At 36.7% G+C, this 18,493-nt stretch overlaps 1 protein-coding gene across 4 annotated transcripts in view; it reads left to right on the forward strand.

The window, feature by feature from the left end:
• The first annotated feature begins 373 nt into the window (after positions 1 to 373).
• Positions 374 to 18,493, forward strand: part of LOC111158797 (EPH receptor A7) — a 167,300-nt gene continuing 149,180 nt past the window's right edge. For 3 of the 4 annotated variants that reach the window (XM_022521054.1, XM_022521055.1, XM_022521056.1), the window contains exons 1-3: positions 389 to 485; positions 4,896 to 4,960; positions 8,552 to 9,221. In XM_022521054.1, coding sequence (XP_022376762.1) covers positions 389 to 485; positions 4,896 to 4,960; positions 8,552 to 9,221 — 832 coding nt within the window. Of the gene's footprint in view, positions 486 to 4,895; positions 4,961 to 8,551; positions 9,222 to 18,493 lie in introns of all 4 variants that reach the window. The other variant, XM_022521057.1, reaches the window with a different exon arrangement.

Here is an 18,493-nt window from a genome sequence, read left to right on the forward strand (position 1 = left end):
GAAACCCGCCCCCGCGGCCGGGGCGGCCTTTTCACCGGGACCCGCCCCTCGGCCCTGGGAATCGCCGCCTGGCAGGCCGGCTGTGCTTGCCAGTCAGCTCGAGTGGCGGAGGCTCTCTGCTCGGAGCCCCGCCCCCTCCACCCTAATTGATATTATTGGAGTGTGGAGCAAGCGGCCGGTCTGCAGTCGGAGACTTGCAGGCAGCAAACACGGTGCGAACGAACAGGAGGGGGAAAAAATAAAAAAAGCTAAACGTGGAGCAGCCGGCCGGAGGCCGAGCAGGGGAATCGATACGAAAAGCGCAATAAAAAAGAACCCACTTCGGAGCAAACAGCATTTAAAAAGCTACGACTCCACTGAAACCTAAAATAAAACCTGCTCATGCACCATGGTTTTTCAAACTCGGCACCCTTCATGGATTATTTTATGCTACATCTGGCTGCTCCGCTTTGCACACACCGGGGAGGCGCAGGCTGCAAAGGAAGGTAAGGTGATGGGAACGCAAAGTTTGTTCTGAGTTATTTATTTAGCGGTCTACCTGCACAAGCCGGCTCGTCCGCGGGGCTGCCGGCCGCGCCTCCGGCGCGGGGCGACCCTCCCCCGTCGGCTCCCCGCCCCCTCACCGCTCCCGCTGCTCCCGGCAGGCTGGCGGCAAGCTGGGCTACTCCGAACCGCCTTCAGCCTGGTGCCCGGGGCCGTCCGCCCGACGGGAGCGGGATTTCTGGCGCGGCCAGTCCAGAGGGCGTGAGCAGCAACGGAGAGCGGCGGGGCGGAGTGGGGTGGTGGGCGGCGGGGGGGGTGATGACCAGCGAGCTCTTTCTCTAGGCTAGCAGGCGGGTCAGATCTCTTCCTCTAGCCCTCTCTTCCTCCTCTCGGTGTTCGCCTCTGGTGGGGTAAGCTGCGGCCGGAGTTAGTCGGAGACTGGGGAGTGCAGCTTCTAGTGTCCTGGCCAGCCCGTCGGCGAGCGGCTGGTGTCCCGAGCCTTCCCAGAGGGGCCGTGACATGTGTGAGCTCCAAACGCTCGGGTTACTAATGAAGTGCTCACTGCGTCGGAGGAGGAGGCGCGGGCCTGCGGTTGGCGCTCGGCCGCCGGCGCGGAACAATAACGCCGCGGAGGTGAAGCGAGGAAGCGGTGCGCGCTCCGCGGCGGGGACGTCTCCATTCAGCGCGCGCCGCGCGTGGGTCCCGCGGGCCGCGCGGACAGCGGGAGTCCAGCTGGCCTGGCCGGCCGGGGAGGCAGGGGGCGGGCTGGGGCTGTGGAAGTGGTAACGAGACGCCGCCTCGGCGACTACAAGTCCCCAAACATCTGCCCGGCAGTTGAGTCCGAGTGGTCAGACCTTGCGAAGGACCTGGATCCTGAAAGCTACCTCTGGATGAAGAGAAGAGGTTTCATTTGGGCGGCCAGATACGCCTGTCTATGGTTATCATTATTATTATTTCTTCTCCTTTGAACCACTGACAAGGTAAAATACCTTTCGGTGCCTGTAGTTGGAGCTGGGGAAAAATAAATCCTCTCAATGGAAATGTCTTGCTTCTTGAGCAATGTCACAACCCCCCCCCCCCGCCCCGTTGTCTTCCAGACTGTAAATCTAACGTTGATTTCCCGATACTTAAAAGCAGAATCCCAATAATTAATTGTTCCTGAAGTATGGAGAACGGAGGAATCTGTTACCAGATTTAGGTCATGATGGTGATGTGGGGCGGGGGGGAGGGGTTGTGTTCGATACTGATTCTCGCTTCATGTCGCCCTAAAAACTTAAGTGATTTAGTGTTTTTTTTCCATTCTCTTCGTGCACCCCTCGTCTTTCACTCAAACCACACCCCCCCTAACCCAACGCCACGTCCTACTTCTTGAGCCAGCCTGACCTTCTGATCCCAGTTTCCACATCTGCAACCCGTGTTGACGCTGAACCCATTCAGAGAAATTTTCAGAGAAAACCATGACTCCGAGCTGTCGGTTACGCGTTAGCATATGAACCAACGTCGGCCCAAAACACACACCCATACACACCAAAATGCACGTTTCTACGCGCATGACACTACCGATTAGGAACATTCAATCCTGGAACCTTGTACTGATTGCTCCGGAAAAGCGCGACCCGAGGAAAAGTTTGCACTGCTGCGGCGAAGCCGGGCGCGCAAGCTCACGCAGACCCGGCAGGAGTTTGAGCTATAAATAACTGCATCACTAGGGGGAGAGGTTCCTGCAGCCAGAATGTCTCGCTCGCTTGCTTTTCTCTTCTGGGTGCAAGATACGTGAAGAGGATTCTGATTCTAGGAGGCTGAATTCTATAAATGCAGAAGTGAGATGTTTAAAAGGTGGGCGGGAGGGCGAATGAGCCCCGCTTCTCAGAGGCGACGCTCCCAGCGCGCAGCGGCGATCAAGAGCTCGGTTCTAGGAGCTAGCAAGCCCCGAGGGGCACCCCGGCTCCCAGGAGCGAGCGCTGGGTACCACCTTTCGCAGGTGCCAGGCCTCCCGGGGTGGCCGGGAGTGGATGGAGGAAAATGAGGGACCTTCTTCCTCTACTTTCCTCATAGGTGTTCTCTCGGGAGGTCAGTTCCCGCTACGGGGAGCGCCTGTATAAGTCAGAGTCTGACGCTTAGAGGCGAAGTACAGCTGTTGTTTTTCCTCTTCCTAAATGCCGCCACCGCCTTTCCCTCAAAGGAGACGCTTCCCGAAAGCCTCTCTCCTCCTCCTGGCTCCTTCTAGAGCTAGGGCGCCACTAGCTCCCTGGAGTGTCCAGGTCTGGCGGAGTGCGTAATGGATGCTCGGCGCGGCGGGCGCGCCCGTCTGGCAGCCCCTGCCCCGCCCCGCCCCGCCAAGGGCCCCGCCCCGGCCCCGGCCGCAGCCGCTGCTCCTGCGGCCTTTGGCTGGCTTGGCCCGGGAGCGCCGGCATCTTGCTCCTGGCCCTTACCCCCGCGCGGCAGGGCGCGGAGTCCCGGAACCCCGGCCTGTGCGCCCCAGGTCCTAGTTGGCCTCGGGCTACGCCTCGGTGGGCGTGAAGGGAGGATGGCGCTCCGCGCGCTGAGCGGGAAGGCAAAAGCGCGCACTTGGGGGTTTATCCGGAGAGCGGACAAGGAGACACAGTGATCACTTTAGAGCTGCTTCTGGTTAAACGCCCAGGAGTTGGTTTCTGTTTTTTTTTATGTTAGTTTGTTTCTCTCTTAACTTGTTTGCTATCACCACCCCTGCGCGATCCCTGGTTCCCACCGTAGGCAGTGCTGAGGGGTAACAAGGCAGTAAACAATCATCATATTGCTTGTTTCACTCTTCAAAATGACTCGCAGGTCACCTGGGTTTAAAATCCACTTGTCTCTTGTCAGTGCAGAAGACAAAAATGATAGTAATAATAAATCATCTCAAAAGGAACCTGGAACCCATGTTGTTTCTTTGTGCTTACTCTCTATTGTTGAGGACAAAACCAAAACAAACTTTAAACATTACTTTATATAAATTCACTAGTCCAACGATTTAGTGATGTTTCCAGTGCGAAATACAACTTGGTATTTTGAAAGTGTGCATTCCGCCCCCCCTTATCTGTAAGAGAGTCAAGTGTTTGTGACCGAGGTTTGTGCTTTCACGGTCTTCCCAAGAGTCTTAAGTGTAAAACATTTCTGCAAAAAAGTGTCTCTTTATCTATGTGTTTTCAGTTGCAGGGAATAACCTTGACTAGAGCGAAGGAGTTGAACACATAATCAATGTGTTCCTTTGTTTTCTTAGCATAACAAATTTCCATTACCTTTTAAATACACCTTTTTTTCTCTAGTGATTATTTAAAAGTTCATATAAGCATATATTTTATTTAAGTCCAAATTTCAACATTTTGCTGAGGTTGATGTTATGCATATTTACAAGCTTGGAGATATATTCACTATTATTTCTGGACAAACTGATGCATTTGTTAAAATGCTGTAGAGTCAGACATATTTTTAAAGAATAAAAACTCGTAACTGAATCAGTTTGAGCCGGGTAAATGCTTTAGGAGAGCAATTGTCTTAAAAAGCAATACAATATATTGAATTGGAGGTATGATATATATTAATGTATAACATTTGAATACATTGTCTTGTATTAATACTATCAAGAGCATTTGGTACATTTATATACATGTAAATGAATTGTTTATGCTTTTTGATAATATCAAAGTGGAATACAACTGTTTTTAAAAGTCAAGTCAGGAACAAAGTCAAGTCAGAGTTTAAATATATTATTTTGAGAATTAGCTAATGCTTTGAAATATTTAGAAATTTAAAAAAAAATAGAAATATTGAAAACAGATGTTTGACTAACCCAGAAATATATCTTGAAATAATGGGCAATTTATTTTTCTCATGATAACATTGCTTGATATAGTTTTCTACTGTATTCATTTTGGCTTAAGAAAAGACACTCTATGAAAAAGTTTTTTAAAAAATAAACTCTGATTCTCAAAAGACACTAGGAGATACTTTTGGCACAATATTACAAATTAATGACTAGAGGAAGATGAATATGGAATTATATTTTATTATGTTCATGCTATTATATCTGACAAAATTTGGAGTGCTCAATGGCTTATAAAATTCTTTAAAATATAAACTACCATAGAATTAAGATACCACATACAATTTTTACCCTTTCATGATATTTTTAAGTTTTTAAACTTATTTTAATGTTTCAGTTAAGTAATACCAAATATAATATGGTATTTTAACATCTTTTCTCCTTAAGAAAGGGGAATAGCTTGTATCAGGTAGGTACTCATTTCATCATTCATATACATAAATAACTTTATATATCTTAGATCATATCTTAGATCATGATAATTACATAGAAATTTGATCCATATTAATAACTTTTACAAATGTGGTTACATTTTTCATGTAAGATTTGAAAATGAAACTTTGTTTTTCAGTACTACTGCTGGATTCTAAAGCACAACAAACAGAGTTGGAATGGATTTCCTCTCCACCCAATGGGGTAAGTACTTCTCCTCATAAAATATCACCTTTTATTTTTTAAAGTAAGAAGCACGATCTTCCCCAAACCTCTGGAATTATTCACATTCTTCATATTTAAACTATTTTAATTCCAAATGTCTCATTCAAAATTTTGTTGTGTTATAATGAGACATTGAGTTCTTTGAGTAAGAGAAGGTATACTTTAGTACTTGGAGAAATGGATTTAAAAAAAAAAAACCTCTATAACCATAATCTTTTGAGTTCTTATTGTGAGAGGAATCATACCTCAGGTTCCAGGCTATAAATGCTAACTAATTACAGGGAACATTTCCTTCACAAACTCACTTAAACCTCTTTAGTTGCTTTATACTTCTTAGTATAATCACTAGGTAGGTTGAATGTAAAACAGTATGTGATGTGTTTCTTCTTTTAAAAACAGTTTTAGCATCATTCAAAATACACTTTAAAAGGTAGTTAAAAATATAATATGGTCCATATTTTAGCATGGAATTTGCTATAAAATATTATTTGGATTCTCCAAATTTTGATCATGTGCTATCTGCTGTTATTAATCAGAAACCATGGCAGAGCATGAATATATTATACTAAAAATCTGCTATAATAAATATGAGTAAAAGCTGTCCAATAAAAACCGATGAATATAAGTAAACCCTAAAAATAGTCTAACTATTACATTTCACATGTCTGAAAGGTATATTATTTACTTTGATTTAGTTAATTTAGTTCAACATCTTTGTCTTTAGGTCTTATTTTAATTGTGAGAGAGGGCACATACTTCATCCCTTATGAAGAAAGGGGCTCCGAGAAAGGAGAATATATATCTCATTGTTATTTAAGTTAATCTTCCTTACAGTAAGAAGCCTAAGTGAGATTATAAAAAGTGTAACAAATTTAGCAAAGAGAAGAATGAAAATCTGAAAAGGACTTCTGAGTTTAAGAACAGCATAAAATCAATATGTCATGAACTGAAAGTCAGTTTAATAATGCAGAATGTGAACAATGCAAATCTCCTTTAAATAGTCAGATTTTTTATTCAATTAATATTTGAACGATGCTTAAGATCATATTGTAGTTATCTGTATAGGTCAGATTAAATTATGAAAAAATGACAAGTATTTTACAGATTATAAAAAGTGCACTGAGTTTAAGGTAGGAATGTCCTACTTTTCTCGTAAATGGAATAGTTTCCATGAGTAGAATTATACATTTTAGGAAGTCATTCACAATTAAAAAGAAACCCTTTCTTACCAATGACAGATGTAGCCCGTTTTCTACCATCTATCAATTAAAACAGAGATGGAGGATAGTTTTTATCTTTAAGGAGAAGTAAACTGATACAGGATTGTAGTGATTGCAGTATTTCATCAATGTAATACACAAAAGGATAAATTATGCTTGTCTATGTTATCCTTGACTCAAGTGGGCATTTTATCAGTCCAGATATCATAACAGTTAACCCTAAGAATCTTTAGGAATCAACAGATAATGTTAGGAAATGATGATTGACAATATTTTTTTAATATATGAAATGGATTGGCTTACATGTGATTAAATATCTTGCAGGAAATAAAGTGTTATTAAGATATCTTTAGAAAATATTTTTATAAGTACAGTATAAAAGCTCAGTATCTGAATTAAGACTTCTTTCCTAATGGTGTCATTTGTAGAAATGATTACGATCTCTTGAGAAAGTGAAATAAAACAAGAGTTGTGTTAAATGCATTTATGTAGTCTCACTATTTGTGATCTATACAATCGTTGTTTTGAAATTTTCCCCTCAGGGATAAATTTTTAAATAAAATTAAAATTAACTGGGTTTCATAAGTAGTGAAATTGATTTTTCATACATAAAACAAATATGATTGTTCTTAAAGTTAGAAAAAAGAAATATTGAGATATGCCTTTATAATAATTAGCCTTGGTTTCTTCAGGCTGGGGAATTGTTAAAAAGAGCACATTTATCTTTAGAGCTTTTGATTTCTTGGTGTAGATATCATTAATAGTTTTACTTCTTTTAACAATTTCGATCTAATTAAGAGACCAAAATATCCCCATCCAAATGGATGAATTTGGGTATATTTGGTTAAATGCCATTCAGACAGATGATAAACAGCTAACTGAAACAAAGAGAAATATACATACCATTAACTAGTCACAAACTCAAGTTGTGTTGAATCAAACCTGCACATGATAATGGGTTCTTTGCTGTATTGAGGAGTTTTGGTATGTCTGATAAAATTACAGCAAATATATAATGTCACACAAGAAATTTCTGAATAAGAGTATTTTGCTAATTTGTCAATTTTCTAAAAAACAGTTTTAAAAGTAGATATTAATGTTTTAAAATATTTTAACAAATTAATTCTCTATTCAAGTTTTAAAAATAGGACTCTTTACCACATGCTTATTAGTTTACTTTCTTCTCTGCTTTTCTTGAAACAGTGGTTTAAATATCACATGCTGTAAGATTTTGGATTTGAATACTAACATATTTTCATATTTGGCACTTTATATCGGGGAAATAAAAACACATAGATGATGATTTCACTATTAAGGTAGCCTAAATATAAAGTGGGAAATTTTGTTATAATAGTAAGAAAGGACTTAATCAACTGTTACATTAGTCTTCTAGGATTATTTCAGGTGAATTGAAATTATTTGCTAATGGGCAGTGTAGATATTATCATACATGGCTTAATAGTCCTTAAGATGTTACAAATTCTGCTAAACTTATTATTTTCCCTTTTCATGAAAATAATGTGTTTGCTGTAATATGTATTGCATCAGCATATGAATAGACATTTTTAAACGTGATATTTTTCAAGTAAAAAAGCTTATTACTGAAATATGATCCAGCATGCTGATTTGCCATGTACATTTGATTGTCTATTGAAAGCAATTTATTTATAAAGATGAATCATGCTTTTATAACTACTTATTTATAGTTATGTGGCTTATGTACAGTATTATATATATAACGCTGCAAGAAATAAATAGCTCTGTAAAATGTTACTCCCTTATATCTTATTTTGGAAAGATTGTAAAAGATTTTGTATTGTGAATATCAACATGTTGTGGACTGCTTTTACATTTCAGAGCACTCTTGGCATTTTCTTCCCTGTGTTATTTAGGTGCTCCAAGTTTAACATCAACACTTAAAATGTCAACCGAGTTATCAGAAATTCTGCCATATATCCATATGCATATGCATTAAATGGTAATTTAAGTGATTGTGTTGTGCGCTCAGTCTATAAAAATTACAGTCTCAGTGGAGACTATAGACATAAGCAAACATGTAAAAAGAAACACTAATACACTAGCAAACAGACATTAAACAAAATGAAATATTTATTGTATGTACAAACGATGCAGGCAACCTGAATGATGTTGCGTTACCAGGACGAAGCTGAACTAAGAGTCCTATATTCTTAGATTACAGAGTTTTTGCCAGGGTAGGAATCTACCCAGCTCTTTCACAGATCATCATTTGTACTATGCTAAAGATGCCTCATGCACTTTCAAAGTAAAAATGTTATTATTTTTTTTTTTTTTGCTGAATGACTGATAGCCTTTTTAAAACATTTTACAGTGGGAAGAGATCAGTGGTTTGGATGAGAACTACACCCCGATCCGAACCTACCAGGTGTGCCAGGTCATGGAGCCCAACCAAAACAACTGGCTGCGGACTAACTGGATTTCGAAAGGCAATGCACAAAGGATTTTTGTAGAATTGAAATTTACCCTGAGGGATTGTAACAGTCTTCCTGGAGTACTGGGAACTTGCAAGGAAACCTTTAATTTGTACTATTATGAAACAGACTACGACACTGGCAGGAATATAAGAGAAAACCTCTATGTAAAAATAGACACCATTGCTGCAGATGAAAGTTTTACCCAAGGTGACCTTGGTGAAAGAAAGATGAAGCTTAACACTGAGGTGAGAGAGATTGGACCTTTGTCCAAAAAGGGATTCTATCTTGCCTTTCAGGATGTAGGGGCTTGCATAGCTTTGGTTTCTGTCAAAGTATACTACAAGAAGTGCTGGTCCATTATTGAGAATTTAGCTATCTTTCCAGATACAGTGACTGGTTCAGAATTTTCCTCTTTAGTCGAGGTTCGAGGGACATGTGTCAGCAGTGCAGAGGAAGAGGCGGAAAACTCCCCCAGGATGCACTGCAGTGCAGAAGGAGAATGGTTAGTGCCCATTGGAAAGTGTATCTGCAAAGCAGGCTACCAGCAAAAAGGGGACACTTGTGAACGTAAGTAATATGTGCTCTTAAAATTCCACTTTGTATTTCTTTTCTATTTCAGTATCAGAGATTTTGTGTGGTAATAGTTATTTAAACAAGTGAGTCTGTGCTACACCAGCATTTCTGATTCAGCCGATCTTAAGTGAAGTCACTGTTGAGCTATCAATGATTCCCCACAGTGGTATCTACACTAATGGTATGTAATAAATATTGGCCAATGACATTTGTTACTAAGATTTAATTTGCCCTCTGTTTGACCTAGAAGTCAACAGTTGCACATTGGTCTATGAGATTTAAGAGAAGAGAGTGAGCAGAGTGAGGTGTGACATTAACCAAGATTCAATGACAGGGGATTCCTCCTATTGTGAAATCTGTATTGTTTGGACTTGTAAGTAGTGGGAAAAAGGAGGTTAAAGGGGCTGCTAACAAAAACTCAACTGACAGGACACATAAAAATATATTTCCAAACCTTTAGAATTGTTTTTTATAAATAATGAAACTTTGATATGAAAATAATCAAATTTTACTTGATAAATCTCTGAGGTGACTTCTACCAAAGCCATATTTCTTTTCTGGACTAAATAATAAAACAAATGCTTTTTTGATAGGTCATATTATAGTGGACCACGTTTTTTGTGGAAGTGGGCCAAAGCAAAGCTTTAGTTATTGTAATACATCAGTTAGATGTTATCTATTTTTTGAAACGATAATAGCATACAAATTCATGAACCTTTTCCTCTGTTTTGTAAAACTGGATTTTCTCTTATATAGTATTTTGTAGTCATCATAATTGGCCATTATTTTTCTGTTTAAAGCTATGTCGCATGGATCTTCAAAACTGTTAGATATTTTCCTGTTTGTGAATATCCCAAAAATTCTATAATAAGGTTATATTATTTATATATTTTTAATTTAATTTATAACACATAATGTATTCTGAAAAATAACTTTTATATATTCTTTGTACTTCAAAGCCAGTAATGTAATTTTAATAACTGCAAATCCTAATTACTTTAGAAGGGACTGGAGTTAACGGTAGTAACTTACTATATGCAGATACTCTTCCATATGTTTTACATATACTAGTTCATTTAATGAAATTATCATGTCTCTTTTACAGACAAAAAAAAAATTGGTGCTATCAAGGGTTACTGCTTGCTTGTAGTTACTTTAGGGAGGTAATATCTGTCTTAGCTTAGAATCAGATGCGGGGCACTTTGACTCCTGAGCCTGGGCTTTTGGCAACAATATTGGCCTAGTTTCTGCACAAAGCAAGGAGAATCTTAGCAAATATCATTCTGTTTCATTGCTGAATTCAGATGTCTTGCTCTTAGTAATTTGGTGTATAAGTAATATTACTTCCCCATAAAATTCTCATTCTAGTAGAATATTTAAAGTAATAACAGCTTAAAAGATATTTAGATCTGTGTTGTCGAACACGGTAACCAGGAGCCACATGTGGTTCTTAGGATATAAAAATTGGCTATTCTAAATTGAGATATGCTATAAGTATATTTTGTATACTGGATTTCAATGGATTCACACACACAAAAATAATGTAACATATCATTAATAGTTTTTTTATGCTGCTTACATATTGAGAGAATCATACTTTAGTTATATTGAGTTAAATAAAGTATAATGTTAAAATTAATTTTAATTGTTTCTCTTTTAATGTGGTTACTGGAAATTTAAAAATTATATAGCTTGTTCTATATTTCTATTGGACAAACTATTGAGATGGAGTAACTGAGCAAATATATTTTTCTATCCCGATTAAAGAGTTAAATACTTCATGTGGATGGGCACTAGCATATAAAATACCAAGGACCCAGCACTCAGTTGTCAGCCATGCTACAGCTAATGTCGTGAATTCAACTCTGGGCAAAACAGATGCTATAGGGTTGGGTTTTATAGACCAGTTTAGCAGCTTTCTTTGACACTCCCCTGAAGGAGTCAAACCTGTCTTACCCCCTGTCCTTCTTCTCTATCTCTTACACTGGTAGAATTTCTTACTGGGTGGATCATCCTGCAGGTTCCATACATGTGGAAATAAAACACTGATGAACATTTATTATCAGTACTAGTAGGCAGAATGCTATATCACTGGGGAAGTGTAGAAATAGTCTTACTGAACTAATCAATTCAGTGAAAGGCTATGTTCTTATTGATTGGAAGTTAACAACAATTACTTGAAAATAACTGTAATAGGAAAATTTAAAAATGTACTATTACACTTTGGCTGTAAAAACAGCCAATTTGAGTAGAATTTTGGTTGATGTGAAAGTGGAATTTAAGCTTTTGCACAAATAAAAATGGGAAACATAGTAAATAAAGCAGGAGTATTTACAAAAGTGCCCAATTAAATCTGTCTAAGGAAAGTCTAGGAAATACATTAAAGTTCCTGCTCTTTGAAGGCCTAAAGATTTTTAAGAAAATTATTGTATTTTTAGTATCATTTTGTGTAATTTAACCTAAATGATCTCTTAATTTATTTGTTAAAAACAAACAGGAACCGTTTGTCTTTTATACTTATAAGAGTAGAACTTAGTAAGAAAAACAGTCTTTAACTGCAATAAAGACATTTACTGTGAAGAAAACACTCCCAATTTCTTCCAAATCAGCAAAATAATCTCATTAAATGTGATACTATTAAAATTATCCACATTTACTTATTTCCATTTCAAGAATTAGAACCACATTTGAGTACCAAAATTATTGTCACCTATAAACCACACTTAGGTGGTTAAAAATAAAGTAAAATGACTTCACTGTCGTCTACATGAATCCCTCATTGAAATAGGTGGAATTAAGTATCAGAAAGTGTTCATTAAAAAAACAGTGATTAGTCAAGATGCCTCCTGATGTTCAGTTGAAGGAGTGTGTGCACACTGTTTTAAGTCAAGTAAATGTTTATCACATAACTTTCTTAATTTTTAACCTTGGTGATGTTGACAAAGGAATTAAAGACCTTATACTTAACTGTGGCACTATGTTCATTTACAAAAACGCTTCTCTCCTTGGCATAATTCCAATGCATTGCTGGGAGAGTACTTGCTTCTGGAATCAATCCAGGCCTGCCTTTATAGTATTTCTCCTGTTTCCTTCCAATGATCCTGTTAAGATTTTGAAAACAAATTCCAGTCCCATATTGAGGAAAACTGAAGTGTTTGGGAGAGAAGGCTAGTGAGTCCCTAGCCAAATGAAGGCGGTTAGCCACTTAAAGGCAAGTTTATCAGGGCACTTTATGGAGTGGAAGTCCACGGTGATATCTGTTAGAGTATAATTTCAAATATGAACAACTGCGAAAACTGATCACGGTTTTGATTAATTCATGTAAGAGCTTTTTTTTTCTCCATGATTCTGAAAAAAAACAAAAAACAAAAAAAAAACAAAATAACAACAACTCAATTTTGAGAACTAAATTCGTTTACTAATATATGGAAATTTCTAATTCTTTATGATAATGCATTAATGAAGATAACTCTTCAGTCATTTATAAGTATGTAATTCCAGTTGGTTAGTAAGTTTTTATTGTCAAAAGGTCATTTAAAAAAAAAATTAGCCATGAGTTGTCACAGCTTCTATGCAAACCAGCAGATTATTTTCTTTATATACATATATACTCAGAAGACTAATAAAATTATATTCTGAAATATATTTTTGAAGTTTTTGGAGTTTCTGTATAATTTGGTTTCATTTAAAAAGTAGAATAGTATTTGCCAAAGTGTGGAGCTAAGTATTTTAACAGGTTTGTATGGGAAATTTGCAGTTTACACTAGACAATTGTGTTAATTTTAGTGAGTAGTCCTTACCATATCACTAAGAGATTGAAGTATTTTTCTCTCTTAAACATATGAAGAAACTGAAGCTCAGGGATATTAATATGTAAGAAAACTGTGTAGGAATTCAGTATGCTGTTTACGAAATCAAGTCTTTTTTCCCCACTGCACTACACTGCATCCTAAAATTTGTCCTGGACTTCAACCAATGGATTCTAGTTACTGAAGAAATGGTGAAACTTTATTCTAAGTAAGGTGACCATATGCCTCATTTATCTGGGATAATTGTTCTTTCAATACTGTCTCTCTTTGCTTTCCAAAGTGTTCTGATTTAGATGATAAAATATATGGTCTCCTTAATTGTAAAAAATCCAAGGATGTTATGCAGTTTACATGTACTTAGACCGTAGAGATGGGCTCTACTTGCTTTATTTATATTGCTTAATTTTGATTTTTTGAATTAAAACAAAAATTTAGGAATTCCTTTTTTGATAATTTTAGTGTAAAAGGGAATTCCAATAATTTCAGATTTCTAATTTTTATCATAAGGAATTTTTGTAATAGTTGCTTCTTAATATTTTATATTAATATGTTAACAGCCTTGTCATTATTTTATTAACATATAATTAAGAGACATATAACACATTCAATTAAATAAAAACATTTATTCAATTTGAAAGCATCGATAATATTAAAACCTGTGTTGATTAGATTTTTTGAAAACCATGTTGTTGTTGTTGTTGTTGTTGTTTTCAGTAAAGTAGTATGTAATTTGTACCACCACATTTTATGAAAACAAGTGGGTCTTCATAATATATTTGTTTATAATCAAACATAAACAGAAAAGTAAAATACACTACAGGGTTAATAGCTCAGATGTAGAGTCACAGAGTTTTCAAATTCTGGCTCTACAACATACCAGCAGTGTAAAATAAACTTGGGAAATTTCTCTAAACCTTAATTTTCTTAAGTATAAAATGGGGCTAATAAGATAGTACCTCCCGCATAGAGTTCTTGTTAGAATTGAATGAAACAATGCATGTAAAAACCCTAAGAGTAGTATCTGGGACATAGCAAATAATCAATGAATGCTTGCTATTATCTTGTTATTTATAATGTAACATGGAATTTGCCAAGTAAAGAAATCTCATGGCAATGAGTGAATGAGGATAGCTCTCACAGGCCACAAATAGTTAAATATCTTTTAAGCCAGTAATTTCATCCCTGGTAACTTATTGGAGAAGATATTTCAATGAAAAAAAATTTTTTTTTACATAACCTTTTCTTTCCCCAGTGATGTATACAATTTAAATATTGGAAATAACCTAAATGTCCAAAGTTAAGTGCAACACCGTGATTCAAATTTGTCCTTAAAATATCAGCAATGTGATATAGGAATTATAAATTGCTCTCTATTAATAATTTTGAATGAAAAATTAAGAATTAAATTTGCAGACACCGATATTTAGAATACGGAGGATATACATAAGGAAAAGAATAGATGCAAAGCATAAATAACACAATCGACATGTCAGACTGCTGGGATCGTGGGTGATCTTTTGTTCTCTGAGTTTTTAAATTACCTTGAGCATTGACTTTTTTTTCTTAAACAATTTTAAGTTATGTGTAATCTGCTATTTCATAAAACAACAACAACTTGAGTTGTATCTTGAATATACACGGCTTCTCAAGTAAGTTAGCATCAGTGTAAAATATGGGGCTCAGGTTACTTACTACTGTAAGTAGAAGACAGTTTAAAAAATTTAAAAGGGGGAGATTCGAGGCCTTCAGCAAAAACAGGTCATTGATTTTGTTTGCTTTCTAGTTATTCATAGAGGGCAAGAGCTTATTTTAAGTGTTTTACATGTATTAATTCATTTAATCTCTCAAAGAGGAATATTACTAACTTACTTAATCTAGTAGGTAGGCACTATCATCGTTCTGTTTCAAGGACAAAAAATACTCCAACTAAAATATTATATTATTTACCTATATTAAATCATGTATGTGATATATATACACACACAATATATGTATGTATGTATATATACATTTACATATACATATGACATATAGATGCAAATACACACACACACACACACACACTACTGTATAAGGAAACCAAAGCACAGCGAGAAGTGGGTGAAGTACCTACAATTGCATAGAATGGTAGACTGCTGTTTAGTCAAGGTGGTCTGGCCGGGAATCCTGGCCACTAACCAATACAGTGCCCAAATCTTTACAGATTCTCACAGTTACCTATTGTATCTTAATCCTGCACATTCCTGAGTTCTTCAATGAGCTCTCTCTTCCAGATTCTCTTGGTACTTACCATGCCTTGCATTTTTCAACCTACAGTGCCAGCTAGCCTGTGTCAGCTGATTGAACTTGTGCCTTTCCTTACAATTTCAAGTTAAATGCCTCTTACTCTCTGCTAGATCATCTGTTCTTCTGGATACTTATACTTTGCTCTTTCCCAGTGGGAATCATCACGTGCAATCTGATTTTTTAATTTAATTTTATTTTTTATTTATTTGTCAGAGTGAGAGAGAGCACAAGCAGGGGGAGTGGCAGGCAGAGGGAGAGGGAGAAGTGGACTCCCTGCTGAGCAAGGAGCCTGATGCAGGACTTGGATTCCATCCCAGGACCCTGGGATCATGACTTAAGGCAGAGGCTTAACCAACTGAGCCACCCAGGCACCCTGCAATCAGATTTTAATCTTTATTTGTAATTCCTTTTACAGCTTATACAACCTATGGTTTTCTACTACAGATCATGGTTCCCACCTAGCACAGTTCTTGTATCACTTTCATCTTCCAATAAATGTTTTTGAACTTTCTCAAAGACTTATGCATACACTGCCCACTGCCAAGGAAAATATTTTTTATTTTATATTCATATCACTACTTAATTTCTTATCTATATGGTTATCCTCTATGATTAGCCTTAAACCTGATAAGTATGAGAACCTCTCATTATATTTTCTTGTCCTCATAGCATATAGCAAGATGATATGCTGATTATTAGAAAACCTGGACAGGAATCTGCCCCAGATATGGAATTTATTTCTATGAAAACAATGTAACTATATTTATTCATTGTCATATTTCCATTCTCTGTCACTGTCTTTGTGTCTTTCTTTTAATTTCTGTGTCTCCCTCCTCTAATGAAATGAAAGCCGTTTCACCTTTGTTACCAATACCTATGTCTTGACAAAGAGAGAGTTACAAGAGCCTGGTAACATTTTCTAAAATAAGAAGGTCTTGGGGTGTTTGGCTGGCTCAGTCAGAAGAGCATGCCACACTTAATCTCAAAGTTGTGAGTTCGAGACCCATGTTGGGTATAGAGATTACTAAAAGAAAATAAATAAACTTAAAAAAAGAAAACCTTGAAGTATATTTATGTTGATCTTATATGGGAAAGTGATTTTTATAAGAAAATTTTGCTTCCAAATTATATATTGTAAATACTAACTTGAATTGCAAAATAAAATGAAAAAATAGAAAGAAACAAACCTGAGCTATATTTTAGTCTATAAATCAGAAATTATGTAAATTCAGTATCATGTCCAAAAATATTTCTATTTGAGTTATAGCTAATTACAAATTTTTATACTCTTCAATTATTCACTTTCATAAACTTGTACTTATACAAGGCATCTTTGAATAGGTAATGAGCATAGATCTGGAATTAGTGCCATCCTTATGCTCCTGTCCCACAGGGCCTTTTCATAGTGTAACTACTGTTACCAGTTTCTTCTGTCCTTTATGGAGATATCTGCTCATAATTCTTTAAAAACATGGATAATATCATGGGCATATTTAAGTTAGAATCATATTACAATATCTTATAGGACACCATAGACTTTACATAACATTAAACTTCTTTTTACTCATCTTCAGTCATCTTTGTATGTGCCCGCAGCTCACTGAACATGGTAACTATACAGTACATAAAGAACAGGAAGAAGGAAGACAAGAAGTGAGGAGAGAATAAGGAAGCAAGGAAATATGAAATTGATGTATAGGACTTAACCTTGCTACGATTTATATGACTTCAGAACATTTCTAATTGTCCTAACTTCGGCAAATATATGGTCAAACTTATGTATTTCTAGTGACAGCTAAAATTGTCATTAATTTCTAGCAGGCAGTGTCGTAATACAAATCAATGATACCTGCAAATTTTGCATTTGGTTTCTGTATCGAACTTCTAGGCATTTCCTCTAAGAAGATACATGATAATTATAATCCACAAAAGATTTTATTTATGATGATATTATGCACAATATCGTTATTTTATACAAATAACAATATTATTTTCATGGGAGAAATTAGAACCAGCTATACATTTGCTGTTTTCCTCTATGTGTATAAAAATCTGATACTGATTCAGAGAGGAAAATTTCAGAAAGTCTCCATATTCTAATTTTCCTACAACTTAAGAGAATTTAAGTTATCCCATCCTCTGCAAAATATCTTCCTAATTAAGTTTATGGAGGCACATCTTTATTAGGATATGCATGTCATGTTATTATGTGAAAAGTAGAAGGCTACATGAATATATAATATGAGTTTTTTAAAAATCTGGTAAAGCAGTTCAGCTTTGAGTTTAGGTCAAATTGATGAGTTATAGACATTATTTTTGGCTTTGATTGTAACACCAACTTTGTTAAAGATTATAGAATCTATGTATATATATATATCATAGTATTTTTCCCATGTAACAGCATTTCATAGGAACACAGAAAAAGATATACCTTCGTTGGAGTAAATGTGTAATTATTTCTCTCAGATTCTGTGGTTTTGTGAAGAAATATGGAAAGTTTATTATTCAGTTTACTTTGTTTAGTCTGGGGTCAATGAATGATATAGAAAACCAGGCAAAATACATTCTGGAGTAGAGGAATTTGTAAGTTGTTTCAAGGTTATAATTTTTGTGCTCTGGGTTTTGAATTTTTCCATTTGAAATGAAAAAAATTACTTACTGTTAATGATGATATTATCTTTTGTTTCTAAGAGAAAACCAGGAGGTGGGGCACCTGGGTGGCTCAGTGGCTTAAAGCCTCTGCCTTCAGCTCAGGTCGTGATCCCAGGGTCCTGGGATCAAGCCCCGTATGAGGCTCTCTGCTCAGTGGGGAGCCTGCTTCCTCCTCTCTCTCTCTCTCTCTGCCTGCCTCTCCACCTACTTGTGATCTCTCTCTCTCTGTCAAATAAATAAAATCTTAAAAAAAAAAAAAAAAGAGAAAACCAGGAGGCTTTGAAAGGACACATACTATGCCTTATATTTTTTCATGTGTTACCCAAGTAATACGTAGTTTAGTTTCTCATCTATGGTGATGTTAGCCTCTAGCCTGCACTGAAGCTATTAATGTTAAGTTAGAACATTTTTTTTTAATTTTATTTTTTATAAACATATATTTTTATCCCCAGGGGTACAGGTCTGTGAATCGCCAGGTTTACACACTTCACAGCACTCACCATAGCACATACCCTCCCC

The sequence above is a fragment of the Enhydra lutris genome, unplaced genomic scaffold (assembly GCF_002288905.1).
Source record: "Enhydra lutris kenyoni isolate GAN:26980312 unplaced genomic scaffold, ASM228890v2 scaffoldscaffold63, whole genome shotgun sequence".
NCBI lineage: Eukaryota > Metazoa > Chordata > Mammalia > Carnivora > Mustelidae > Enhydra > Enhydra lutris.